Consider the following 27416-nt stretch of genomic DNA (forward strand, 5'->3'; position numbering starts at 1 on the left):
TGGTTTATCTGGGCCTGTTGGCAACTGTCTTGAAAGACCTTGCCCATCAAGGAGACATTTGCCACCAGCCTAAAACTACCAACATCTTACATATTCAGGATAGGTTTAACTAAGAATGGGTTGATTACTATCACCTCTTTAAGGTAGGCCAGAACTTCCTTATCCAGAAAGATGCAATTAATTACCCTTCTACTCCATGTAACTGTTTTAATGGATCCCCCTCCAGACACACACTGAAGGGAAAGTTAGTGCAAGTCTAGATCTCAACAGGAAGCAATCTGATTGTGACAAAGGAGCCAAGTCAAAATTGCCCAAATCACACTCTTTCTGGCTGAGAATACCATACCCAAATTCTGAACTGCTACATGTATTGAGGTGATGGCATCATTATTGCCATCAAAGCTGAAGCCCCTAGAATAGTTTTAAGTTGCCCTTGTGGTTTCTCATGCTTCTCAAACCCCAGAATATATGTTCCTTGTTGTTTCAGTACAAATTATAAAGCCCAGCCTTTCCTGGGGGTGGTGGTAGCAATTATTGAGGCAGGCTTCTCCTCTGACACCCATCCACCCCCATTATAAATGGGGTTTTCCTTGGCTTAGAAGCGTAACCAGCTGTAACAGTCTGGTCCACACATTTTTGAACTTTGCATAGATTTCAACTCAAGATGTTCTGCTGCCTGAGGCAAAAAACAAGATGGCATCCCCTTCTATTCCATGTATAAAGCCAACTGGGCTGACAGTTGATGTTTTTATTTTCAATAGTGGAAATAGGAGAACCTGGAGGCAGCAGGCTTGCTAAGATGCCATAGGTTAGGCAGCATCGCACATTGTTCTTTTAAACGCTTAGCTGCCACCTCGCAACATATTTTGAATTAAGCAATGTACCTCATTCTACCCAATAATAATGACTGTTTGACAAGATTGCACAGATGAAGATGTGAAGTTCCAACAAGAGAGAAATTTTGGAGTCAGGTGGAAGTTTCTTTTCCTCAGAGCTAAGATCTGGTGTAATAGCTGCAGGTGCCTCCAAGAAAAAAGATAGTCTGGTGGCATGGTATGATTGAAGTTATGCAGGAGATGAGAACGATAACCTGTCTTTAGACATATCAGCAGACATGGGACTGTGTACAGAGATTTGTGTGGACTCAGCTGAGGACAAGTGTTTTGGTGCTAGGAGTGGCTGTAGGAAAGAAGTATCTTGGAATGGGCAAGTATAAGTTTTAAAATCTTATGACTCTGATTTCAGAATATTTTGCCCATTTAGTAGAATGAGGTTGTGGATATTGGACTGTGCCACTTATGATTACATGTCAGGGCATATTTTTGAACGAATGTCTCCTTCCATGTGTAAAACACAAACTGATTTGTATTTAGTAGTAGATGAGTACTAAGGGTCAAATGATTGTTACCCTCTTCCTGGTATGGTAATTTACTACATGCATGGACCTTTTCTTTGGAGGAATATTACAAAACCCTGCCTATGTTTAGCTTTAGTTACAGAGCACTTTGCTTCCTTATATCTACTGCACATGGTCATCTGGCCTTAAATCTGGTGATTCTCACTGAAGGAACAAAGGGATGTTTCTGTCTTGTGCTCACTCAACTTGGTATAAGGGCCAGTGAGCATTCTAATGCTCCCTTCCAAGCAGACATGCAAAAAAATTTTTAAAAATGCACTGAATGGATTTTGTAGCCCTATGTACATATTCTTCCCCTTACACATGAATGAGTAAAGGAGAATGTGCTAGGTAGCTGTTCCTCTTCAGTTATGTTTCTGAATGTGTTCCCCTGACCTCCATACATCAGAGCAGAAATGGGTGGCCTTTGGCCTTCTAGATCTAGAGAGGGCAGTATGTAGCCCCAAAGCTATTTTTGAAACCCATGGCTCCTCCAGACTCCCCAGACCATTCTTTTTTGTTGCTACCATCCCCCAAGATGAATTGCCTGTTCTGGAAGACTCCAAATGTAGCTGTTCACCTTTTAGATCAATTGCAGCCCCTGCCTTGTACTGTACTAGCACCAAAAAGTATTAGTTTCTCAACTGACTTCTCAAGCAGAATTCTGATTTTGTTTTGTGGCTGGCCATGGGCCTCCCAGAGGATTCCCAGTGCATAAAATTCACCTGCAGGCCCAGTTGCCCAACCCTGCTGTGAATAGGCTGGACTGCAGCTCATCCATTGTGATCAATAGTAAGGAATGATATGAGTTGTACTTTGTAACATTTGGAAGGCCAAAGTTTTCCGCATGCCTGCATTTAACTGGGGTGTGTGTCTGTAGAGAGGAGTATGCTATCCTTGTGTAGGTCCTCTTGTGGTATAGAATGCTGATGTGTTTCCTTTCCTTCAAGTAGGCAGCCTCATACTTTCCCTCCAAGGTATGGCAGGGCTGGACATGCAACTCATGGATCTGATTTGCTTGGGAGGCTCTGCATAGGTTTCCAAGAAGCTTGGCTCCAGGTCTGGGGGAAAGGTGTGGTATAAATCGAATCAAGCTATAACATGGGCCCCCACTCTCTCTGAAGCATGGAGGATGGCTAGCCACAAGAATGGACAAAGAAGGTGGGTCTGCCTAAAGTGAAAAGGAAGAGAAGGCCTGAATAAGGTCTCGTTGGCAGGAGAGTCAATTCTTGATCTTTGGCAGAAGATTCATCCCACCTACAAGACTGTGGTTAATTAGTGCAATTATGTCTGCATGCAAACAGCGTAACAGAAGACATTGAAAACACATTTTGCAATACATTAATTTTTCTAACTGAAAAAAAGGAAAGGCAAGTTCAACAGTCACAGTTTGACTAATCCATGTGGAGTTTTCTTGTTTTGGGGGCAGGGAGTTCTAAAATGTAGTGAGTAGAGGATGAAATGAGGGGGCAGATGTCATATATTGTGAAGTTATTTAATGGAGAAAAAAGCTAGTCATCTCTGTAATTACTTCCAGGGCTGCTGCTGCTTTCCAGGACAGTCTCCCATTCCCTAGGTATGCCCTGCATTTTTTGTGTGTGTTCTTTCCCTCGATGGTGACCTTGCATTTGGCTGCATTAACATGTTTTTTGGAAGTGGCCCAAAATAGCAAGCAATCCAGATTGCTGGAAGTGCCGAGTCCTTCTCATTTATTACTACTCAAGCCATTTTGTATCTTAGGCCTGTTTCATTGCCAAGGATTTTAATACCTTTCTCCAAATCACTTATTAAAGGAAAACGCTGAAGACCATTGGGCTTGCATCAGATCCCTCAGGGATCTTAATCGAGGCACCTCTGGTTTCTCCATACTTAATAATTTGGATTGTGCACTTTATTGATGTTATATAACATTCCTTTCTTAATTGGAATGTCCCAGGAAGCAAGTCAAGTCCCTTAAAACAATCTGTTATAATTATTCAGTTATTACCCTCGTGAAACGCAGGTTGTAAATAATAAAAAGAGAGATCCCCTGAGATGACAGGCAAGATAGAGTTCTGGCCATGAGAGCAAGACAATGGAGGATGGATGGAAGGAGTGAGCAAGCACTTTGGAGACCAAATGAACTTGTAGCTTCTCCTGTTCCGCCAGGCGGGTACAGTAGAATGAAACAGAATTCTCTGGGGATAGAAACTTCTAAGAAAGTCTAAGCAACTCCTTTTCCACCATTGGCCAGATCTGCTAAAGAGACCAGGGCAGACACACAATACAAAGGAAAAACAGCTAGTCCCTGGATCACTCTGAAACCAATGGCTGTACTGGTTCAGACGACTGGGAGCTGGAATTATGGAAGGCCACGTGACCTTGGGACACTGGAATTATTTGTGTGCTTACCTACACAACCACTAGGAATTTATTGTAAAACATACTGGCAAGTCCTCTCTCAGTGCAACTGGAAAACCATCTTTTGAGATGGTGGAGGCAACTCCAGATCTTCTTTACAAGCCTCATTGGATTCCTCCCACCATGGTCCAATCCCCAGGATTCATTGGCGCCAGAAGAGTTCGCTAGTAGTGAGGGTTCTCATGGTTTACATGCAGAAGCTCCATGGTTCAGTCTGCCATGAACATTAGGGTGAGGGACCTGTAGCCTCCCAGATGTGGTTAGACTCCAATTTTCATCATCTCTTACCACAGGCCATGTTGCTAGGACTGATGGAAACTGGAATCTGGAGAGCCACAAGTTGCCTACTCACAAGTTAAACAATTTCAAATAGCCAAAACTGGGGAAGTTCTCTGAAACTATGGGGATCTGTTATGAATCAGAGCAGCCATGGATGATGCAATGGTATGCATAGAGCTTGGAGAAGTTGCTTTGGGGGATTTTCAAAAAATATTTTTTCCAGGTTCTGGATCAGCATTGCTATAGGCAGATTTCTATATTAGTAAGCTCCTAACCCCTCTCTTATCTAAGATAGTTCAACAGCCTTTGAGACTTTCCTTTCTCAATACTCAATAGTCTTCTGGTGAGACAAGATATTGTTACTCACATTTTACAGAGTGAGAACTCTGTAATGTGAGTAACAATGGTGTTTATCACACTCAGTTTTTTGGAGCTTTTTGCAGCTCAGATCCGGGGTGACTGCGGGTCCAACGATGCAAATTCACGTTTTAATGTGAATGTGTTACCAGACGAGATTCCTTTCTATGGGTGCTCCTTCCGTGGCACTTCCGCAGTGATTCCAAAGTGATCCCTCATTTTGGTGAAAACGGAAAAAAAGTGAAGTCACAGAATTCACTTTCAAGCTCACTTCGACTTCACTTCGAATTGGTCTGGTTTGGAAGATCACTCCGATGTCACCCCCCTTGGCCCCTTGTGTCCTGCTCCTTCATCCTCCTCCTCCTCCTTCATGCCATCTCGTCCTCTCTGCCACCCTGCATCCCCTGGCTGCTCCTTCAGCCCAATCCTGGCTCCAGTGATCCCCTGTGACCTATCCCATCATGCCTTGACTGCTCCTTCAGCCCGATCCTGGCTTCAGTGACCCCCTGCGACCTATCCCATCATCCCCAATGAAGGATGACAGCTGAGGGGGCAGGGAAGGAGGACAGCATCCAGAGCCCCACTGAGCATGCGCAAGGGTCCCAATCCGAATCGTTGAATCCACATGGTATGCACCGGTGTGGTAATACAATTTGCACTCACTCCGCTTTGTGCGAATCTGCATCACGTGACTAGCCTTCGATTCCCCCTCGATTTGGAAGCGCAATGGAAGGGCAACCATGTGTGATAAAACATTCACGTTACAATGTGAATTCGCATAGCTGAACCAGGAGTCACCCTGGATCTGAGCTGTAAAAAGCCTCGTGTGATAAACCTCAATATCTTGTTTCACCAGAAGGGTACTGAGAAAGGAAAAAGTCTCAAAGGCTGTTGAACTATTCAGCAAAAATGAAAGGACTTTCTTTCCTAGGGCTGTGTGCGCACTGGGAGATGGGTGGAGGGAAAGAAAGTTGAAGTTGTGCACCCAGACAAACATTGGTACATGACTTTGTAGTAAGAAAAAACAGAATTCTGCAAGCCTCAATAAATAATGCAATCAACAATTTTGTTTTCTTATTGCGCCTAACATTTTTCTGTTCTGCTTGTGAAGGGGAGACAAGGGAATACAATATACACGGCACTGAAATCCCACACTGAAACATGATTTTCTGATCTCTAGTGATCTTATACAGTAACTCCACTGACTTCTTATGTTTCACCAGATGTTATTTGTACACTTTCAAGCATGCATTCACCGCCACATGGGCTAGAAACTTGCTTTTCTTTTAATAGCTGAGATGAGTGAATATATTCCATTCTTCACTTCCTTTTTAGCATCTGAATGGCTAGTGAGAATTCTGATAAATTTCGATTACCTTATCCAACCTGGAGTGTTGTGCGGGGGGGGGGGGGCTATGGGAGCAGCAGGAGTGACTTTGGCAGCCTGCACTCTCACCATCCCTGTTTCACACAGTAAAAAATTCACTTGGAAGCATTCTCAGTACTTCAGAGCTGCTGGACCTTTTATGAGCCTGCCTTAGGGCTAAGTGATATAAACTGTGTGTACTGTATGAACATTCAGGTTCTTTGTATATCAAATATGTTTCTATAATTTTGCATATATGTATTCTAGACAGGGCTTTTATTGCCAAAAGGCACTGTGCACCTACTCTAGGGTTTCTCCCCTAGCATTTTTTTTAATTAAGTAAAAAAGTAGACCAAATGGTGGGAAAACACAGGATGGCTACCAACTGAAGATGCTATTTGGAACCCTTAATGATACATGAGACTCTTTCCTTTCTCAATACCCTTCTGGTGAGACAAGATATTGTTACTCACATTTTACAGAGTTCTCACTCTGTAAAATGTAACAATATCTTGTCTCACCAGAAGAGTATTGAGTATTGAGTTTGTTTAAACTGAGACTGAGGAACCAGAAAAGACCCAGGGACCACACCACTCCCATTCCCAACCCCAGTGGTGCACATCTGTTTTCCAGTGAAAATAAAAACAAACAAAAGGTCACTTTTGGTTTTGTTTTAAGTGCACTGGGAGCTAATGTGAAGCAGGCAAGGTTAGGAATCACTTGGCTTGGAAGCTTCCGGTTTAGTTTTTTCTGCCTAAAATAAAATTGTGATGGACAGGGACGGGGGGAAAGTGTGGGAGGTGCAGTGAACTTGACAGTAAAAAATTTACCTGGAATCATCCTCAGTACCTCAGTGCTGCTGGATCTTTTATGAGACTGTCTTAGGGCTAAGTGATATTAGTTGTGTATCTGCACATTCACGTTCTTTGTATATCAAATATGTTTCTATAATCATTTATGTATGTATGCATGTAGAGGGACATGGTGGTTTAATAATAATAATGATGATGATAATGATAATAATAATAAAATTTATTTATATCCCACCTCTCTACAAAATGCAATTGGGGCGGCTTACAAGATTAAAACATACAGTCCGACCCCTCACCCCCCCCCCCCCTTAAAATACAATTAAACAATGTAGAATTTAAATTTAGCAGTTAAGATGCTGACTGACAATTGCAATATCAGCAGGTTGGCAGGTCATGGCCCAGGTGCTGTGTGAGAGAGTGAGCTCCCGTCACTGGTGCCAGCTTCTGCCAACCTAGCAGTTCAAAGGCATGTAATAGTGCAAGGAGATAAATAGGTACCACTTTGCCCGGAAGGCAACAGCAGTCTGTGCAGTCATGCTGGCCACATGATCACAGAGCTGTCTTTGACAACTCTGGCTCCCTCAGCTTGGTAATGGAGATGAGCACTGCCCCCTACAGTTGGACACAACTAGACAATCTTGTCAAAGGAAAACTTTTACCTTTTATGTATGCATGTATGATTCTGATCACTTCTGAAGGTGGTATTTGGGGTTTTGTTTTGTTTTGTTTTGTTTTGTTTTTTGTGAGGGGGAATTGGCATCAATAGACTTTTAATTTGTTTTTCCCTGTTAGAGGTCCTTAGGGCCAAAACACACTGCAGAAATAATCCAGTCTGAGAGCACTTTCACTGCCCTGGCTCATTGCTAGGGAATCCTGGGGATTATCGTTTATTATGGCACCAGAGCTCTCTGACAGAGAAGGCTAAGTGTTTCATAAAGTACAGTTTCCAGCATTCCTAGCATTGAGCCAGGGCAGTTAAAGCAGTCTCAAAGTGAATTATTTCTGCAGTGTGTTTTGCACCTTAGTGTTGCATGTTGTTTTACTATTCACTTTCTGTGGTTCCATTCTTTGTAGAAGGAAATAAGGAAAACTGGGCAAGAAGAGGAGGAATGCCATTCTGGTTCCGATGCTATACTGGTCTGTATGTCTCCCTTAAGCAGGTGTTCTGTTAGCCATAGGAAGTAAAATTGGACCTCAGGGACACATGCCCCAAAGGGATACTGTAATGGTGGTTGTTTACAAACTTTCGGGTCACTCCAGTTCATCAGACTATGAGAGTGTGAAATCCTTGACTGCTGCCTAGCCTCTGGACAGTTAACATGATAATGCTCTTTGCCAAGGAGAGATTTTAGCTTTGGCTAGGGCAGTTGCTGGCAATCTTCCAAGTAAGTAAAACCAGCCTTGTGCCAATTGTACCATTCAAAGGTTGCTCAAGTAGTGGGAAGGAGCTTTCCTTTACTGACTGGCCATATCTGTGATACTTGAGATCCTCTGAACAACCATCCTAAATTATCCCTGTGGGACCTGTTAAGGGAAATCAGATCATAGTGGATTAGGCAGGATAAGAAATGATTTATGGTGATGGCTCTGACGGCAGCCTCCAGCCATCACTCAGCCATCATCTCTTACTCTGGGAACCTCTTTTCTGATTGTAGTTCATGATGGAACTCCCTACTGGGAAGTCTGGGTGTGTTGGGGTCTGCTGCATTTCCAAGACCTGAAACACCATACAGCCCTGAAAAGGTAGGAATGTTCCTTTATTATGAGCAAAGCAAGAACAGGAAAATTCAGCAAGGGGAAGGTGGAAATGTATAGCCCTCCAGATGGAATTGGGGATCTCAATTCCATCTGGAATTCCATCACCCCTCACCACTGGCTATACTCAGTAGGGCTGATCGAGTCTTAAATATTTAGGGCAGATCATTGCCCATCGCTGCCCTATATACTGAAGTGAGTGACCAGTGAACAAATACCACTGATGTATGCCCCAATGTGATATAGAAATCCCAGAGAGAGAGAGAGAGAGAGATGGATGCAGTGAGCATCAGCAGTTTGGAAAGCTCATTGGACAAACAAAATGATGCTAATGAAAATGTTAAAATAAAGTTTTGAAACCACTCAAGGTATTGTATTGCCTAATAGAGCCCAAATGGCATTCTTGTCTCTATCCCGGATAAGTCCAACACATTAAAAAGTTAAAAGGTACTTTTCATATTCAAATTTCAGCCTTCCTCTCCCTGTTTTTTCATGGTGATGCTAAAGCAGGTCACTTCATCCTTTTGCATGGGAAGTCCATGGGAGCCAGGTTGGTGACAAGATAGTGTGATATACCAGAATTGTCCAGAAGGGGGCAGCATAGCAAGGAGGTTTAAAATGTCTGTTTAGAAGGGATATTTTTTTATTCCCTCTTCAAGATCTTGAGGCTGATTCCATGAAAAGCAGTGGAATTAGTGTTGGTGGAGGAAACATCCATACCAATGAGATACAAATGAAATACATTACCACAAAGGCTCAGCATCTGTGTATATGAAGTATTCATTAAAAGGATAAAACCATGAACAGATCAAACTCAGAACTGACAATAATGCACCTCTCACATGCATTTAGATCTGGAGGTTAGAGCTTTCCAGAAATGATTTCCCACAAGGTTGGAGTCCCAGCCCCCCTGTTGCTTCTCTAAACTACAATACTCTTGTATGCTCAGACATGTGTTGATAGTTAAAGTGATTTGTATACTGTAGGTTCAGGTTCAGGTGGATGCGAGTGTATTGACTGCACCCAAAAAGCACATCCCCTTCAAATGTACATTTCATTTGCACACTGGTCCTTCCCACATGATAGTCAATGTTGAAAACAAGCTGTGAGTCATGGCACTGAAGTCACTTTGTTTTAAAGGGGAACATCGTCACATAGTTTCCTTGCATGGATACTCTGGATGTTTGCATTCTGACAATCCATACAAAACAAGCAAAAGGTAAATGGGATAGTCCTCAAAGTTGTGATCAGTGGCAGCTAGAGACTTGTATGTCATGGAGGGGGAAACCTGTTCTGTATTTTAGACCTAACTTTACAGGAGCTGTCCCAAGGCATGCAACTGTATCCCCAAAATAAGTTCAGCTAGAGTGGATTAATTGTTCCACTAACATGGAAATCACCAGACGCCACCTCTTGAAAGGTGCAACAGCCAACACCCAGTATATAAATCAATATTTAATAAATTTTCTTCATTGTGTTACAGCATAGAAAATGGCTGGCAGAAACACTGGTTTAAATAAATCTGAGGATCAGACAACTTGGCAGAACCTTGATAGGCTTTCATTTGACTTTGGTTAAGATTAGATAGCTAGGCGCCCCTGACTTATCACATCATGTGTAATATCAACCAGGCTCCATTTTACCCTTTTTGATACCTGGAATGTAGAGGTAGTATATAACCTTTTTCATCCATGTGGCTTTTTTGAAATTCTAAACTGTAAAAACTCAGTAGAAGGTCAGGCCTTCCAAAAGGTTGCCTACTACACAAAGCAAAAGTTAAAAAAGTATTGCTCCTTTCCCATATCCCTAGCCATTTGCAGTCAAAGGCTTCCAGAAAATAGTTGAATTTGTGGTTTAACAAGAGCTAGTAGCTCAATAGCCTGTCCCAGCATGTGAGCCAATGGAGAAGCCTTGGCTATACTCCTTTTCAGCATTATTAAAAAAAACTAAAAACAGGGCACACACAATCTTGAAATAAGAAAATTCCCTTTAGAAAATGTGGAAAAAAATCTTGTTGGTTTTAAAAATGCTAATTATGTCCTTTCAGTATTGGAGATCTTGCCGCTAAGAAAGCAAACATTTTAAAGATGCTTAAATTTATGTATTTATTAAATGTTATTTTAATTAATTAATTAATTAATCAATTAAGGGCATTTGTATCATGCTTTTCTTCCATCATGGATGTCAAACCAGCAAGTATAGCATACTTGGGAATCTTTGCCTCCCCCTATTTGTTTTGGACTACAGCTTCCATAGTCCCTGCCCAGTGGCCATGCTGCCTGGAGCTTAGTAAACGTAAGTGAAAACCTACTGGAAGGCCTAAGGCTCATGACCCCCTGATATAAAGGCTTATTCCAAATAGTTTCCCATCAAAATATTTATCTGGCTTAGAAGATGGCTGCATCATGTGCCCACAGACAATGTACTAGACCAGAGGTAAGAAAGCCAGTGGCCCTTCAGATTTTAGTGAAGCCAGACTGTCACCATCCCTTGAATACTGGCTTGGCTGGCTTGAGCTGATAGAGTTGGAATCCAACAATATCTGGAAGACTTCAGCTTTCCCATTCCTGTGCTAAGACTTAAGGAAATGGGGAGGAAAAGAAGTGAACATTTGCTGCCTTGTTTCTAGTGATGTCAGAGAATCATAGAGTTGGAAGAGACCACAAGGGCCATCCAGTCCAACCCCCTGCCATGCAGGAACTCTCAGTCAAAGCATCCCCAACAGATGGCCATCCAGCCTCTGCTTAAAGACCTCTAAGGAAGGAGACTGCACTACACTCCAAGGGAATGTATTCCACTGTCGAACGGCCCTTACTGTCAGGAAGTTCCTCCTAATGTTGAGGTGGAATCTCTTTTCCTGGAGCTTGCATCCATTGCTTCAGGTCCTAGTCTCTGGAGCAGCAGAAAACATGTCAGCTCCCTCCTCAATATGACATCCCTTCTAGTATTTAAACAGGGCTATCATATCACCTCTTAACCTTATCTTCTCCAGGCTAAACATCCCCAGCTCCCTGAGTCGTTCCTCATAGGACATAGTTTCCAGACCCTTCATCATTTTAGTTGCCCTCCTTTGCACATGCTCCAGTTTTTCAACATCCTTTTAAAACTGTGGTGCCCAGAACTGGACACAATATTCCAGGTGGGGCCTGACCAGAGCAGGATAGAGTGGCACTGGCCCTGTACTGATGGGCGTGATAGCATGTCCTGGTGACGTATTAGGGTTGCCTTGGGGCATTGCTTATATATGCCCCGCAACCCTAATACGTTGCCAGGACGTCAAAATGGTGGTGCCCTGTCTACATGGGTGCCGCCATTTTGACATAATGGCTCCATTGCATCCAAACGGCACAGCGCGGCCATTACGTCCTGGTGCTGCTGCAGGGCACCTGTGGCGCCCTTTCAGCGGCACTGGAAGGAGCTCCAAAACGGAGTTCCTTTCGCACTGTGTATCGCTGGCGCAGCCTTTACACAGCTGCGCCAGTGATACAAGAGAAAGGGGCCAAGCGGCCCCTTTCTCTCTTTCCCCACCGCTGTTGGGGTGTCCTTGGGGCATGAAGCCCCAAGGACAACCCTTTCCAGGCCACGGGGAAGTGGCATTTTGCCGCTTCCCCGAGGCCTGGAAAAGCGGCGGATTGGGGCCTCTGGGGCTGCTGCTGTGTCAGCTCAGACCCCGATCCATTGGGAAAAGGGGCAGTCTGTATCCCGCTACTATTACTTCCCTTGATCTAGACACTATACTTCTTTTGATGCAGACTAACATCACATTGGCCTTGTTAACTGCCTCATCGCACTGTTGACTCATGTTCAACTTGTGGACTTACACATCCCTTTCACACGTAGTCTCGTTCAGCCAGGTGTCCCCAATCCTATATCTGTGCATTTTATTTTCCTAAGTGCAGTACCTTACATTTCTCCCTGTTGAAGTTCATTTTGTTCGCTGTGGCCCAACTTTCTAGTCTATTTAGGTCATTTTGAATTTTGATCTTGTCCTCTGTGGTGTTAGCTACTCCTCCTAATTTGGTGTCATCTGCAAATTTGATAAGTATGCTCCCAATTCTGTCATCCAAGTCATTGATAAAGATGTTGAATAGCACTGGGCCCAGGACAGAACCCTGTGGGACCACACTGGTCACTTCTCTCCAGAATAAAAAAGAACCATTGTTGAGCCACTGTTGTTGTTGTGTGCCTTCAAGTTGTTTCCAACTTATGGTGACACTAATGTAAACCTATCATGGGGTTTTCTTGGCAAAATTGGTTCATAGGAGGTTTGCCATTGCCTTTCCCTGAGGCTGCCAGCATGCCCAAGGTCACCCAATAGGTTTCATGGCCGAACTGGGAGTTGAACCCTGGTCTGCAGAGTCACAGTCCAACACTGAAACCGCTAGGTTACACTGGCTCCTGTAACACTCACACAACCACATTCCACACACCACTCATAGTCCTTATGGCTGCTCTAGATGAAAGCTGATAAGAAACTTGTGTTTGTCTAATGACAAAAATCTGAGCCTGGAAGACTGTAACTCACAATAAACATGGTCACTGGCCATGTTGGCTAAGGGATTTTGGAAGGTGGAGTGCAAAAAAAGAAAAGAAAAAAAAAAGTAACATTTCCAGCCACTTTACTAAATATTGCAGTTTACTACTTGAGGAAAATTCAATGTACTTTCACCAGAAGCACTACCTTGAGGAAAAATTATCTGGAAGCCATGCCCTATAAAAGTAATGTGCATATTTATTGTGTACCAACCTGTTGTTGTTCTGTGCCTTCAAGTTGATTCTGACTTATGGCAACCCTATCATGGGGTTTTCACAGCAAGGCTTGTTCAGAGGAGGTATGCCATTGCCGTCCTCTGAGGCTGAACTTATGTGACTTTCCCGACGTCACCCAGTGGGATTTCATGGCTGACTGGGGAATTGAATGCTGGTCTCCAGAATTGTAGCTCAATACTCAAACCACTATGTTACACTGGCTCCCTCTTTAGAAAACGTGTACAGTATTCCACAAAAGAAAAATTCTAGACTTCCTAATTTCAGTCAGGGGAATAATTCAGATTTATTTACTAGGGAATTTTTGTATCACACCAAACAAAACCAAGGAAGCAGATCCATGGGTTCCTTCCATTGTAAGGCAGGCAGTTCCATATCTGCAATAGAGTTGCCATTATCAGGATACTTCTTGCCAGTCTGCCTAGAATGTTTTTCTGCTAGTAGCATCTTACAAAGTTAGTGGGCATAGTTTCCTCTAGCCAGGATGTCCCCAGACCCATTTGATTTGAATTTTTAACTTTGTGTCTCTGGCCTTCTATTAAGATCATTGTAATAACAGACATCTGTGTAGCTGGCATGAACCTCACTACTTCCAGCTCCACAGCAATCTGGAATGTTGTTTGAGGGTGATTAATTAGCTATTGAAATAAAGTAAATGAAAAAGATACTTACTATTGGACTGCAGCTGCCATCATCCTCAACCAGCACAGCCAATATTGCATCTGGAGGATACCAAGTTGGATGAGACAGCTGTACAGAATAGCTGGCTGTGTGCTGTACAGCTGAAAGCTATCAGTCAGCAGAAATGTGGATCTTGACTTTGGTTGGATTAGGACTTTCATTCCATGCTTCTTGCTCTGTAGTTACTACTACTGAATTTTTATTTTAATGCCAAAATAATTGTGCCTTGGAGCACATGGTGCTTGCTGTTAGATTGTTAGAGCTAAGCAGTTCTAGCTCTTCTTTGGATAGGAAACTGAGCAAGAGCCCAGCTAAGCTTCTCTGATATTGTTAAAAGAAGAGCAGCTATGTGAAATAAATGAATACCATAAACAAACAAACAAACAAATTTGCTGTTCTCTGTTTCCTCATCCTGTCTTTCTGTTAATGCATTATAGGCCTCCCTAGGCATCACACACACACACCTCAGAGAGAAAGAGATCTTCCCCAAGTGCAAGTAACATGTGAATGCAAGCAGAAGGTGCTTGCAACTGACAAATACAGTGGGCCCTTGGTATCAGCTGCGGTTTGGTTCCAGGATCCCCCGTGGATATAAAAACCCATGGAAACTGATGTTTCATTAAATACAATGGAAAATAAAATTGTGTCCCTTATATAAAATGGCAAAACCATGTTTGCTTTTTTGAATTTATGTATTTTTTTGAATATTTTCAAACCATGGATGCTTGAATCTGTGGATAAAGAATCCATGGATAAGGAGCACCAATTGTATGCTTACCAGAGCTGTGTCTGATTGTGGCTGTCTGGTGATGAAACACTCAGTGACACACCCAGATATGGGGGGGTACAGGTGGTTTTAAACCCTCACTTGATAAAGAGTTCCATAGAACTCAAAAAGTTTTGTATTATTTTGGTTAGCCCTATTAAGGCATTGTCCAACTACATCTTCTGTTGCTTTTTGCCTCAGGAACCAGCATGGCTACCTTTTTTAAAAAAACACAACCAACCAACCAATACAGACAGAATGGCTCTTTTCCTTGGAATGAGCTCCACCAGCCTGTTGGGCTTCTGTCAAGCCTTCCTTCATGTCCAGCCTGAAACCTAGCCATATTACCACTGTTTTGTGGCTAGAGCACTATAGGGCCACACTTCCTGAGATTTCAGTTGTTATTTGCTCTCTTTGTTGTTGCAATTGGGATATGTTCTTTTATTGCTACCATTGTTATGTGCCTTCAAGTAGTTTCTCACAATATCCCTAAAGGGCTTTTCTTGGCAAGCTTTGTTCAGGGGCAAGGGGCTGCCATAGCCTTCCTAGGAGACAGAGAGAGTGTGATTTCCTCAAGGTCACCCAGTGGGCTTCAATGGCTGAGCAGCAATTAGGTCTTTCAGAGTCCTAGTCCAACACCCAACCACTATACCATGCTGGGTCTCTTTATAGCCATTGTACCATGTTTATGCAAGTGCTAAATGTGTTACACAAGTCTTAACAAGTTCAAAACTATATCTGTTGCCTACTCCTCTTCCAATGACTTAAAGGAGATTCCTCATATGACTCTTTTTCCCACCATCTCTTGGTTGCCTCACGGGTTTGTCTGAGAGGCAAACCTGAGAGCCAGGCTCAGAAAGCTCTAATCCAAGGAGCAAACTATTCATCTATACCATCATTGTTGTGTTGTTGTGTGCCTCTGTTTTTTCTGACATATGGTGGCCCTAAGATGATCTTATCACAGGGTTTTCTGAGGCTATGAGTCCATGACTTGCCTATGTTACCTAGTGAGTTTCCAATCCCAAGTGGGAATTCAAACCCAGGTCTCCAGAGCTGCAATCCAATATTCAAACCACTACACCACACATATGTCCATTTAAACCAAGGTTGGAATTTTGTGGCTCTCCAGATATTGCTGGACTAAAACTCAGTCATCCCTGTTCATTGCCCAGGTTGGCTGAAAATGATGGAGCCTGAAAGCATAGGCTCCCCTCCCAATTTAAACTTCCACAGCTGTGCCTTTTAAGGTAAATTGAGCTTTGAGAAGGGGTGCTGGAGAGAAAAGAACCTGGGTAGGGGTGCTTAGCTTTGTCCACATCTGCCATTGTGGGATTTCAGGTATCCTCCCGAAATGTGTCTCGAATCGCTTATGTGTGTCTGGCAGCAGAAAAGTAGAAGGTGGAGGAGGGGTTTGACACGTATTCCATTTTGCTCAAACTTGCCCTTGCAAAAACTGCTTTTCCCTACAAAAAACTGCCAATGGCATTTCAATTTGTGTGTTTATAAGTGATCTCTATTTTGTCCCTAGGCTAACATTTTTCTCCTTTCTTGCTGTTTCTCTGTGATAGGGTGTTTGAGCTGCATGTTCAAATGTGTCTCCCTCACTCTTGATGCAAACATGCCAAGAAATGGCAGATACCTTAGATTTCATGTGAATTCTAGCTACCTGTATTTCTGTGCTCTCAACCTTTCTTAATTCTGATCAATCAAACTGAGGGATGTTGGTGTTATCCCTTTAGTGTTGTCTACTTTATGCATGCTATGCCAGACTTTGCACAGCAGGCATGACTGGAAGAACTATGGCACTCCACTCTTTAAAGAAACACCCAAAACATCAGTCTCTGTTCCAAACAGCTTAAAAGCTTCATGTGAATATATGTTCATCCTTCTATCCAGCCATGGATTATCTGCTGGGTCCTGAGTAGGTTATACTCCAATCCTAAACATTTTTCCTCTGAGGTATGGTGCATCCGGTTCAGTGGGGCTCACTCCCAAGTCCAGTGATATCTAATATAGAATGGCTAATATTGCCATTCTATACATGTGTATTCAGAAGTAAATCTCATTGATTAGTGTAGCTTTGTTGTTGTTGTTGTGTGCTTTCAAGTTGTTTTCAACTAACACTGACCCTATGGCAACTCTATCATGAGGTTTTCTTGGCAAAATTTATTCAGAGGCAGGTTTGCCTTTGTCACCCTCTGAGACCGAGTGTGCGACTTCCCCAAGATCAGCCAGTGGCTTTCCATAGCCAAGTGAAGATTCAAACTCTGGTCTTCAGAGACTTAGTCCAACACTCAAGCTGCTACAACACATTGCAATTTACGCCCAAGTGTATTTATATAAGATGATACCCTGTCAAATGTACTTGTGAGAAAGTCCCATTGAACCCAGTGGAAGCTGTAGCAGTCTCTTCTTAGCTTGGTATAATGTCATTCAGGACTGGCTCAAGACATTTTGCTACAAAAACTGAACAAGAACATGGCAGCCTCACCCATCCCACTTACTAAAACTGTCTGGGCTGGCAACTGAATCTTCCTTCAGTGCTGTCAATAGGAGAGTACCCTCTGCCTTGCCTGAGAGAAGCAGGTCATCTTAGGTGAATCTGGCCTGGCTTTCTATTAACACCTTGCTGCTTCTTCTGCTGACTGAGGCAACTGTCTCTCTGTCTTATTGTATGGCCAGCTGCTGCCTCTCAGCAGGGAAACATGAGAACTCTAGAATCATAGAGTTGGAAGAGACCGCAAGGGCCATCCAGTCCAACCCCCTGTCATGCAGGAAATCTCAATCAAAGCATCCCCGACAGAAGGCCATCCAGCCTTTCTTTAAAGACTTCTAATGAAGGAGACTCCACTACACTCCGAGGGAGTTTGTTCCTTACTGTCAGGAAGTTCCTCCTAATGTTGAGGTGAAATCTCTTTTCCTGGAGCTTGCATCCATTGTTCTGCATTCTAGTCTCTGGAGCAGCAGAAAACAAGCTAGTTCCCTCCTCATTATGGCATCCCTTCAATTATTTAAACAGGGCTATCATATCACCCCTTAACCTCTTCTCCAGGCTAAACATCCCCAGCTCCCTAAGTCGTTCCTCATAGGAAATGGTTTCTAGACCCTTCACCATATAACATCTAGCCCAATATCACTCAACAGGGTTTGAGGGAAATGTTATATCTTAGCCTTCTTTCTCACAAATGTACATGAAGAAATTGAACAGAGAAGCATTATTGTAAGCTCTCGCCTGCACTCTCTTGTAGTATCGCTTAGAAAACATCCATGAGCTTTAGGCCTGAACCCTGGATGTGAAACCTCTGACTTGCTGAGGTTTCTCCATATGTTCCACAAGCTCTTCTGCTGTTATTCCCAATCAGGAATTAAAGACATTTAAAGCCTGAAAAATGCTGCAGGGAAATGAGCTATGGTTTGCAGTCCAGAAAGCTTGTTATATTGTTGCCTAGACATGACCAGAAATACATAGAATTGAGGTGTACTATGTACAGCGCGAGTTTGTTATCCACTGGTGTTTGGTTCCAGGTTCCCCTGTGGATAAAAAAATCTGTGGATGCTCAAGTTCCATTAAATATACTGGCATAGTAAAATGGTGTCCCTTATATCAAATAGGGAATGTTTACTTTTTTGGAATATTTTCAAGCCATGGATGCTTGAATCTGTGGATAAAAAATCCATGGATAAGGACTGACTGTACAGCTTTCAGAGATATGCTCACCTTAATATGCCCAAGAGAATGTTGATAGTTAGGGTCATTTTAATGCATCTTGTAATCTCTTTGATATGTTTCAGTTCTTCACACCCTCCCTCTTGCATAATACAGAAAGAAGAATGGATTCTGTCTAAGGCTGAAGAATGTAACATTACAGTTCATGATTACAGTTATGTAATCAGTTTCTTCCCATTGTACGCTTGAACTTCACAGTAGGCCAGCCTATTTCAGTATATCACCACCTCACAATGTTTTGGTCTATAATTCTCACTACCTCTGACCACTAGTCATGTTGGTAGTGCCAGTGGAAATTGTAATAAAAAACACCTGCAGGGCACCACACTGGGAAAGGCATCAGTAGTAAGCTGTGTAATATTTACATTGTCACATTGTTGTAAAGCTAATCAAGTGCAGGAGAGGTATAAGACAAGATTTATTTCAAGATGGGCACTACATTCCTCAGTTCTTTCTTTTCCATTTATATTCTATTATTATTATTATTAACCTTTATTTATAAAGCGCTGTAAATTTACACAGCGCTGTACATACATACATACATATTCTACAGGTATTACTAGTTATGGCATGACATTTCTCCATTGTGGCATGGAGTCATTAGGGCAGAATGTCAGGCCTTGGGATGGTTAGACTACAGGCAACCAAGTTCGAGGGCTTATGCAACCATTTGCCTCAACCCACAGTGCCAGAAACAAGTGCATAGTACAAAAGAGGCAGAGCTGAGTTCAACACACCTGAGATCAGAGAAGTCAGTCAGGTGCATGGCCAAAGCTAAATTGCATCTCTGCTCTTTTAATTGTGCTGTAAGCTACTATGCCCAAGATAATAAGCAGGAAGCAGGCACTACATTAAGTCTCTACTTAGAGAGACCCTGTGTTTAAACTGAGGCACCTGTCTGGAGACGTGGATTTTTATTTTTTTTTAAATAGTCTGATAAACTAGGATTAGTCTGTGGGGTCAGCTGAGTAGGCTGGTACTGGAACCTGGACTGTGACCTTAAAGCACAGTCTACATACTTTGTAGCAGATGACACCAGAGGAAGGCACAGGAGCCAGATTTTTAAACAACCCTCTTTCCAAGATTGTCCCCTTCCATATTCACCTTACGGTGACCAGAAACAGGAGGACTGGGCTCATCTTATTTAAGAGGGAATATCAGTAGGGGTACATTTTGTTTGGTACAATTTCCTCTCCTTCTGCATTAAAGGTACAAGAACCGTTCTTTGTCTCTGATTCTGACATAAAGCGTGCCCTGTCTTTTTTAATCCTCGCCACTGACATAAGGTCTTATCATGCCAGTTTTGTTTTGCTCAATTAGCATGCCCATGGTAAATCCTGACATACCAGATCCATTGCAGCACCTCTGCACCTATCTGAATCCATTTAAACATCTTCAATGTGGATTTATGACTACACTGTGTTTTCATTATCCATTCTTTTTCACCCACCCATCCGAACAGTGGTAGAATTCAAAGATACAGCCATGTTAGTCTGGAAAATCAGTATGCAATGGTATTTTGTAGCACCTTGGAGAATAACGGAAAGAAAGAAGCTGGTAGCATGAGCTTTCATAAACCTGAGTCTGCTTTCTCAGATGCAAGGAGTGGAGTGTAGAGTCCAGAGATTTATATAAGCCAGTTGTGTGTCAGTATGCCAACTGAAATTCAAAACCTTTTGGTTATGGAGATAAGATGGTAAGTTCAGTTTTAACTATGGCCATTGGATGACAAAGGCAGGAGGAAGCATGTTGCTTTAAAGTCAAGCAGAGTAGATAATCATTTGAATAAGTATTGGAATATCCAGTTGGCCCTCCATATCCACTGATTCTTTATCCACAGATTCAAGCACACATGGCTTGTATTTTTAAAAAAGCATACATTTAACAAAGCAAGCTTAATTTCTCCATTTTATATAAGAGTCACCACTGTACTTTGCTACTGTATTTAATGGCAATTGAGTAGCCAGTTTTGGTACCCATGAGGGATCCAGGGACCAAACCCCAGCAGATAACAAGGGCCCACTGTAGTGTGCGAACCAGAGAGGCGATGTGATGAACTAGTCAAGTGTGCCCTTGTGAGAATGGAGAGTTAGTGCTGAAATGTGTATAGTATGCCAAGAAACTATTGTCTCTAACCCACTACTGATGGATTGGAGTCTGTGGGTACATCCCAATTCTGCCATTTCTCTTTCCAATCTTCCTTTGTAGTTCTTTTATTCAAGGACCACTGTTCTGAGATCCAAGATGGAATACCCAGGAAGACTGAAGTGTTCCAGTACTAGTTTTTGTGTATTCCCATTCTTAATGTCTGATTTATGTTCATTTATCATCTGGCACAGGAACCGGCCTGTTTGCCCAATGTAGAGTGCTGAATTGCTCACATAGTATGGCATAAATCACACTGGAGGATCAGCAAGTGAAAATCCCTCTGACACTGTGGGTGATGCACTAGGTGCTGTGATGCCCTTTCCTGAATCGATGTGTGGGCAGTTTATATTTGGGTTTGTGGCAAGGGTTGGTACTAGTGTGTACATCTGTTTTGTGTCCACCTGTAGGTAAGTAACTGAGGTTTGGAAGCTGTATGTGGGTGAGTAAAGGCCTGCCACGAAGAATCTTTGAGAGGGCAGCACTATTGTCCATAATGGATTGCAGTCTCAGCAGGGAGCTGTATGTGACCACTAGTGCGGTTTTGTCATTTTATGTCTTCAGTCTGTTCTGTAATAGATTAGTTCTGGTTATAAGCCTTGCCTTGGTTGTTTTTCCAAGAGTATTATGGCTGTATGAGGTGGTTCATGTGTTAATGGAAGGTCGGTTTTTTTGCCCCAGATCACTGGAACTGCTCCAACATCAAGTCCACTTTGTGGCAATTGTAAACAGGGAAGTCGCCCCAAGTTAACCCCTCCTCATTTGGCAAGAGAGGTTCTTGAGGCAAGCACATTGAGCTTTGAGCTGTACCCCAGAGAAAATATATTCACTGACAATTATGTAATAAAATAGTTTATTTAACGGCGTGTAAATTTGAGGCATTCTGTCAATGATAGACTTGTGAAACTTTCAGCAACTAGATTCTTGTCATCATTGGTGAATCCAATCAAAAATCCACCAAACTATGGTGGGATACAGACCACCCCAAAGGGCGGTCTCCTGCCACCCTGGTTTGCTGCATGAGGGAGCCACAGGGGACAAACCACACAGCTCCCTCGCACAGCAAAAAGAACCTGCAAAAAGCGGGTTCATTCTGCAGCGCTGTTGTGACACCGCAAGGCGCTAATGGCGCACTTGCAGTGTCACATAGGCGCCAGGACGTGTGGACACTGTGTCCGTCACATCAAAATGGCGGCGCCCATATGTACAGGGTGCCGCCATTTTGACAGCCTCGTCACGTGCGAGGGGCGAGTCGCGTCTGGAAGCACCGCTCCTCGCATGTGATGACAGCGCCCCATAGGGCCCGTCTGTCCAGCGCCAGCGATACCTTTATTGGCCAACCAGAATGCACAATATACATGTTGCAAACTTAGTTAGATCACTGGTAGATTTTTGATTAGATTTTCTAAGTGGCCAACACTGCTATCCCTGGATGTTGTAATCGGTGTTGGTGTGAGCATACATAAGCACATTTAATTGTTCAAACCGGAGTAACTCAGTTCGTAGGTATCTGCAGGCTGGCCAGGAGCAGGTGTTCTGAGACAGGATCACACAATCAGAAATGTCTCCCCATTGCTGCCCTCCTGAATGACTGATTTTTTAAAATTCTTTCAGAAGGCAAATTGAAATAGGACAGGCCCATGTGAACAGAAGGGGGTGAAAGACAGTGAAAGAAATGTCCATCCCATATAAATTTTCCCTCTAGGATTAAAAAAACCACTCACCCCTGTCTTTGAGGAATGTAAATGTAAACGAGAAGCACCAGCTTGGCTTAGTTCTTCCCATTATCTTCTATGCCTGTTGCTCTGCACATTCACCCCCCTAAAGCTGCACATCACTGATTCTTTTGATTATTAATACTTTATTTCTCTTTCTTTGTAGGAAGCAAAACTCGGGAAGGTGTTGCAGGTGTGGCCTCAGGTACTGGCTTTTGTTGTCATAAAATACAATACAATACAACACAACCCCACCCTGCCTTTCTCACAGATTGACATTGCCTGGTCACTGAGTGGGCGGCTGTGCTAAAGAGATCACAGGCTAATAGGCCAGTGATGTCACTAAAACCTCTTATGTAACTGGACCCAGGACAGTCTCCTGGCTGTTTCTCACACGTCTGCAGAACCAGCTGAAAGGACTGGCTACAATACAAGCCCAGCTTTCAGAGGAGGTGATCATAGGAAACAAAGTTTAGTGAACATGACCCAGCAGAAGGCCTGGAGTGGGAAAGGGAATGGGTTAAATTGGTGGGAAGTAAGACTGTGAAGCAGAGAAAGAAGTCAGTCCTAAGGCACATGGATATATAGTGAAGAAAGTTGTTTATCTGTAAGCTATACTTGGCATTGTTCATGACAGCCCTACTGTGCAACCTTTCAGAGGTCAAAGTCCTTTGTCCTAAATGAAGGCTGTGGAAAAGCCACATACTATGAATCCAGTGTAAAGAACTAATTGCATAGCCCTATAAGACAGCTCGTATTTCTTTTGTGGGCTTCATAGTTGCAGAGAAGACAAAGGAGCAGGCATCCCAGCTGGGTGGAGCTGTCTTCTCAGGGGCTGGAAATATCGCAGCTGCCACAGGATTGGTCAAGAAAGATGAATTCCCAACTGACCTGAAGGTGAGCATCCCACACCCAGTCAGTGATTCTGAAAGCTGTTAAGAAACCATCTGCTGCCTGTGGTCTCTCATAGAAAGGAAAGGCAACTTATCCTGCAACCTTGCTGGGGAAGTTAGTAGACGGGAGAGAAATCTGAGATTGGTACAAGGTCCTGCCTGCAAAGCCCATGCCACTTAACAGAACTGTGGCCATGCTGGTTTCCCTGTACCTTGCTACTGGCAGAACACAAGTGGATTGGGGTGAGCAGCAGAAGAAAGAATGACATTAAGCTCATGTGAGAGGGACATGAGAATGCTGAGGACATTCATCCATCCTGACATTTCTCAGATGCAGAGACAGGAACAGTATGTGCAGGAACAGGCATGCATGTGCAGAAAAGTAAATGTGCATGCAGACATACGATAACATGACTATATGTGAGCACAGTACCAATGTGTCTGCTATTTCTGTGCCAATGATAATCATATATTCAAATGATATACCTGTATTTACACTCATGTATGCCAGTATTATGCATTCATGTGCAGCATTATTATTATTATTATTATTATTATTATTATTATTATTAGATTGTGTCTGGCAACTGTTGGGCTGGTCGATCCAAGGAAGAGCTCTTGAATCTTGCAGCCGAGCTGCCACTGAGCCGTTTGCTCCCAGCTTAGCTTAAAATAGCAACAGCTGAGGAAGAAATGAGGCCAGCACAGCCGGGCAGGAACAAACGCTCTCTTCTGCTCAGCATGGGGGAAGGGTACTTTGCAGCAGCCACCTCCTCCTTTCCCTGCCTTGGGTCAACGCCTGTTCTGTGATAGGGAGGGAATTGGTTATACTGTTCCCATCACAACTTATACCTTCCTCAAGCCAAAGAGGAGTTTTGGCCCTTGGTGGCTCTAGCTGCAAATAAGCCAAGCATCACAAATCTGGAAGTTATAGTCTCAAGAAATCGTTATAATGGAAGGGGACAGGGCAATAAAATAGTTAAGAACTATATTAAGATCTCTCATAAATATCTAAACACCAATTACCCAGACTACCAGATATCAGGTTTGATTAGCTCCCTTACTTGAAGGACACTCTGTAGAGAGTAGAATTTGGAAGATGCTTGTTCCCCTTTTCGTATGACAATATTATGCTGTAGATCCATGTAGGACTTGGCAAACAAGGCCTGCCACGCTCTGTCTGTACAAACATGAGACAGATTTTTAAAAGTTAACAGGAATCTGGAAGAAACAAAGGAGCCAGAGGGCCCGTGGGTACCATTTAGAATGGTATTTGCAGTAGAAGGGGAGACCCAGGAGAGGAATTAGGAAGGCATAAATCACTGCTGGGAATTACACAGACAAGATATAAAAAGAAACAGCAAACTGGGAATGAGAATCAGCAAGACCAAAATCTGCCCAGACCCAACAAATAATATCTGGCTCCCAGCTGATCGTAGAGATGGAAGGTTATATTTATGAGATCTTGATCTAGCAAATAGTTTTCTCTCTGGGAAGAATATTTTGTCTTATCTTTCCTCCTCATTGTGGTTGCCTAATATCACCTGTTATGTACCAGAGCTGCAAGGCATATCTTTCTGCCCATCTCTCTACTCCCAGTGTAAGGTATGCTCAGTGCTACTAAAAGTGTGGTCTTTGTTACTTTTCAAGGGACAACATGTATAAAATATACATCCTCGATAATGTTTATTTAAACATCTGGGTTCCCACAGTACCCAAGTTTGTTAATTTATGGGGCTTTCAGAATGGAAGAATACTGACAACCATGAATAATCTGTAATTCTTTTGCTGGCAGCCTGAAGAGGTTGGTCAGGAAGCTGTGGAAGAACCACTGATAGAGCCACTGTTGGAACCTGAGGGAGAGAACTATGAAGAGCCACCTCAGGTGAGCAGAGCAGAATGGAGAAATATGTGTGTGTGGAAGGTGGGGGGACTCTGGCAATGAAAGTATCTTAGGTTTCCATCAGAGAGATAGATCCAAATGTGTCTCAGCAAGTGCTGATCCAAGCCAGGGTACAGGCAAGCAGTATGTGAGAATGGGTAAGAGGTCTTAGCTCAGGTGGATTTTACATTCCAAGTTCAATCTTTGGCAGAAAACCTGGAGAACCACTGCCAGTCTGGGTACACAACACTGAGCTATATGGACCAATACCTCAGTACAAATCAGTGTCTGTTCCTAGACAAATTTGAGGTGCAGGACAGGATGTGTGCACTCAGAGGAAAAAGAAAATTTTCTGTAAGGTCCTAGAAGAGAATAAATTAGCTGCATTCATAAGAGCTGATATGCATTAAACCCAAAGTAAATGCCAAATATGGGGGTTGTTAGTACCTGGTTGCGATATAAGTAATTCCTCAGCCTAAACCAAGAAAAAGTGGATAGCCAGGAGATTAAATGAGGGAACCTGGGAGTTGTGTTGCAGATGGAAGTATTTATACAGTCCACCCTTGCCACGTGCTGGGGATGTGTTCTGGGGAGGGAAAAACCACGCGTAAGGCAAATTTCGTGAATGCTGGAGTCCCATTTAATTGAATGGTGGTGAGCTCTGCGACATTTTGTCCCTTGCCTCTCGCCATCCACGTAAGCTGGAAATCCATATACAGTGAGGGTGCATATGGAGAGGGTGGACTGTATGTCCCTGGGCTAGCTGTTTTCCAGACCCAATCTAGAGCTGCTTGGGTTCATATTCTTCTTTCAACTCATAAAATAAAGCTTTATTTCTGTCTCTCCAGGAGGAATATCAGGAATACGAGCCGGAAGCATAATGGCCATCCCCATTCCCGACACTTCCACCAGCAGCACAATAACAATAATGACCTTCCCTCTCCCAAACCTCCTCCACCTCTCCAAAGAAAGGCCTTGACACAGATGGTGATGGAGAGGAGCCCCCACACCACATACTGTCATGAGTTCTTCCTCCAGTTCTGCTCCAAGGGACCTCATCGGGATCTGTGTTTTATGTATCGTGGTCTTTAGCATTAAGAGAAACAAAGAATTCTGAAGACAAACCCTGGCCGCAGTGGTTTGTGTGTGTGCGCCTTTGTGAGCCTGGCCTTACTACCCTGTTTCCCTCCCAGCGCAGTAAGGCCAGGCTTCCCCGTGTCTGTAAGAAGCATGTTGTATCTTCTCCATTTTAAAGCAGAGCATTCCATCATCTCGGCTGGGACCCTACGCTGGGCCTGCTGTACATTTGCTTGCACGTGAATCACGCCAACTCCGCTCCATTACCATTGGTGGAACTTTTTTTTATATTTCTGAATGGATTGTTTATGCCTTTGTGACCTCTCCCTTTCCTGACTCCCCTGGTCTTGTAACAGAGACTCCCCAATTTTGACAGTGCAGAAGTTGTGTCTGTGTATCCCAAACAAAAGGAGTGCCCTCCCTTTCCTGCCCCCAGCGCTCTGTGTTGTGACTGTGGCATGGATATATACCTCCCACTGTCGCTGTGTGTGCAATCCTGGGGCAGCTGCCAGTGACACAGCTGCCCCTGTGTCCATGAATAAAGCCAACTCTTCTCTGTAGTTGCTTGTCTGCTTTCACATCGTTCACATGTCAAGAGGGGAGCCATTGCTTTGTGCTGTGAATAAGACAGCTTTTATGGGCTGGCTATCCTGCAGCTATTAGCTTTTTTGTGGTCTGAGAAAGTATAACTAGGGAGATTATCAGACTGGGGGGGGGGGGGGGGGGAGCCAGAGTAAAAAGCATACTCTCGGCAAAGCCGTGCAGTTGCGCTAAAGATTTTCAGACACATCACACTTATCCAGGACTTAACCCATGAAGATCCAGGAATGTTCCAGCAACAAACCATGGGGAAGCCCAGGGAGTGGTTTGTTGCTGGAACATTCCTGGATCTTCATGGGTTAAGTCCTGGTTTGTTGCTGGAACATTCCTGGATCTTCATGGGTTAAGTCCTGGATAAGCGCAACGTCTCTGAAAATCTTCAGCACAATCGCTGCCAGGATATGCCTTTTTCTTCCCCAACTTTCCCCCATCTGATAATCTCCTAGTACTTCCAAGGGATAACTGCCTTTAGTAAAGAAAAAGTAAAACTGCTGCAACACTAGTAGAGCTTCTTCTGCCTAAGAATGGGCAAGTAAAAAGAAAGCTGTGCAAAATGCCTTTTGTAACTATTGGAAAAAACAGGTTACTTCACTCTTTTTTCATCCTTACTTAACAAGCTGGCAATTACAAAAAACAAACTGAAAACTGAACTGGTAGTACAGCACACCCATGTTTTATGTGAGCGTGCCATACACGGCTTTTGGCATATGCTGAAAGCCGCACCGGAAGGGCCCCTTGTGCGTCCCAGAACAATTAATGGGGCGCGCACCCATGGCACGTGCACACCGCTGCATTGTT

General features: G+C 43.3%; 1 protein-coding gene across 3 annotated transcripts in view; it reads left to right on the forward strand.

The window, feature by feature from the left end:
• SNCB (synuclein beta) overlaps window positions 1-26578 on the forward strand; it is a 34653-nt gene extending 8075 nt beyond the window's left edge. For all 3 annotated transcript variants that reach the window (XM_089527344.1, XM_089527334.1, XM_089527323.1), the window contains exons 3-6: window positions 22333-22371; window positions 22945-23063; window positions 24855-24944; window positions 25790-26578. In XM_089527344.1, coding sequence (XP_089383470.1) covers window positions 22333-22371; window positions 22945-23063; window positions 24855-24944; window positions 25790-25822 — 281 coding nt within the window. In that variant the 3' untranslated portion in view covers window positions 25823-26578. The remainder of the gene's footprint in view (window positions 1-22332; window positions 22372-22944; window positions 23064-24854; window positions 24945-25789) is intronic.
• The last annotated feature ends 838 nt before the right edge of the window (window positions 26579-27416 follow it).

This window comes from Sceloporus occidentalis, unplaced genomic scaffold (assembly GCF_023333645.1).
Source record: "Sceloporus occidentalis isolate IW3139 unplaced genomic scaffold, rSceOcc1.0.p SCAF_1, whole genome shotgun sequence".
Taxonomy (NCBI): Eukaryota; Metazoa; Chordata; class Lepidosauria; order Squamata; family Phrynosomatidae; genus Sceloporus; species Sceloporus occidentalis.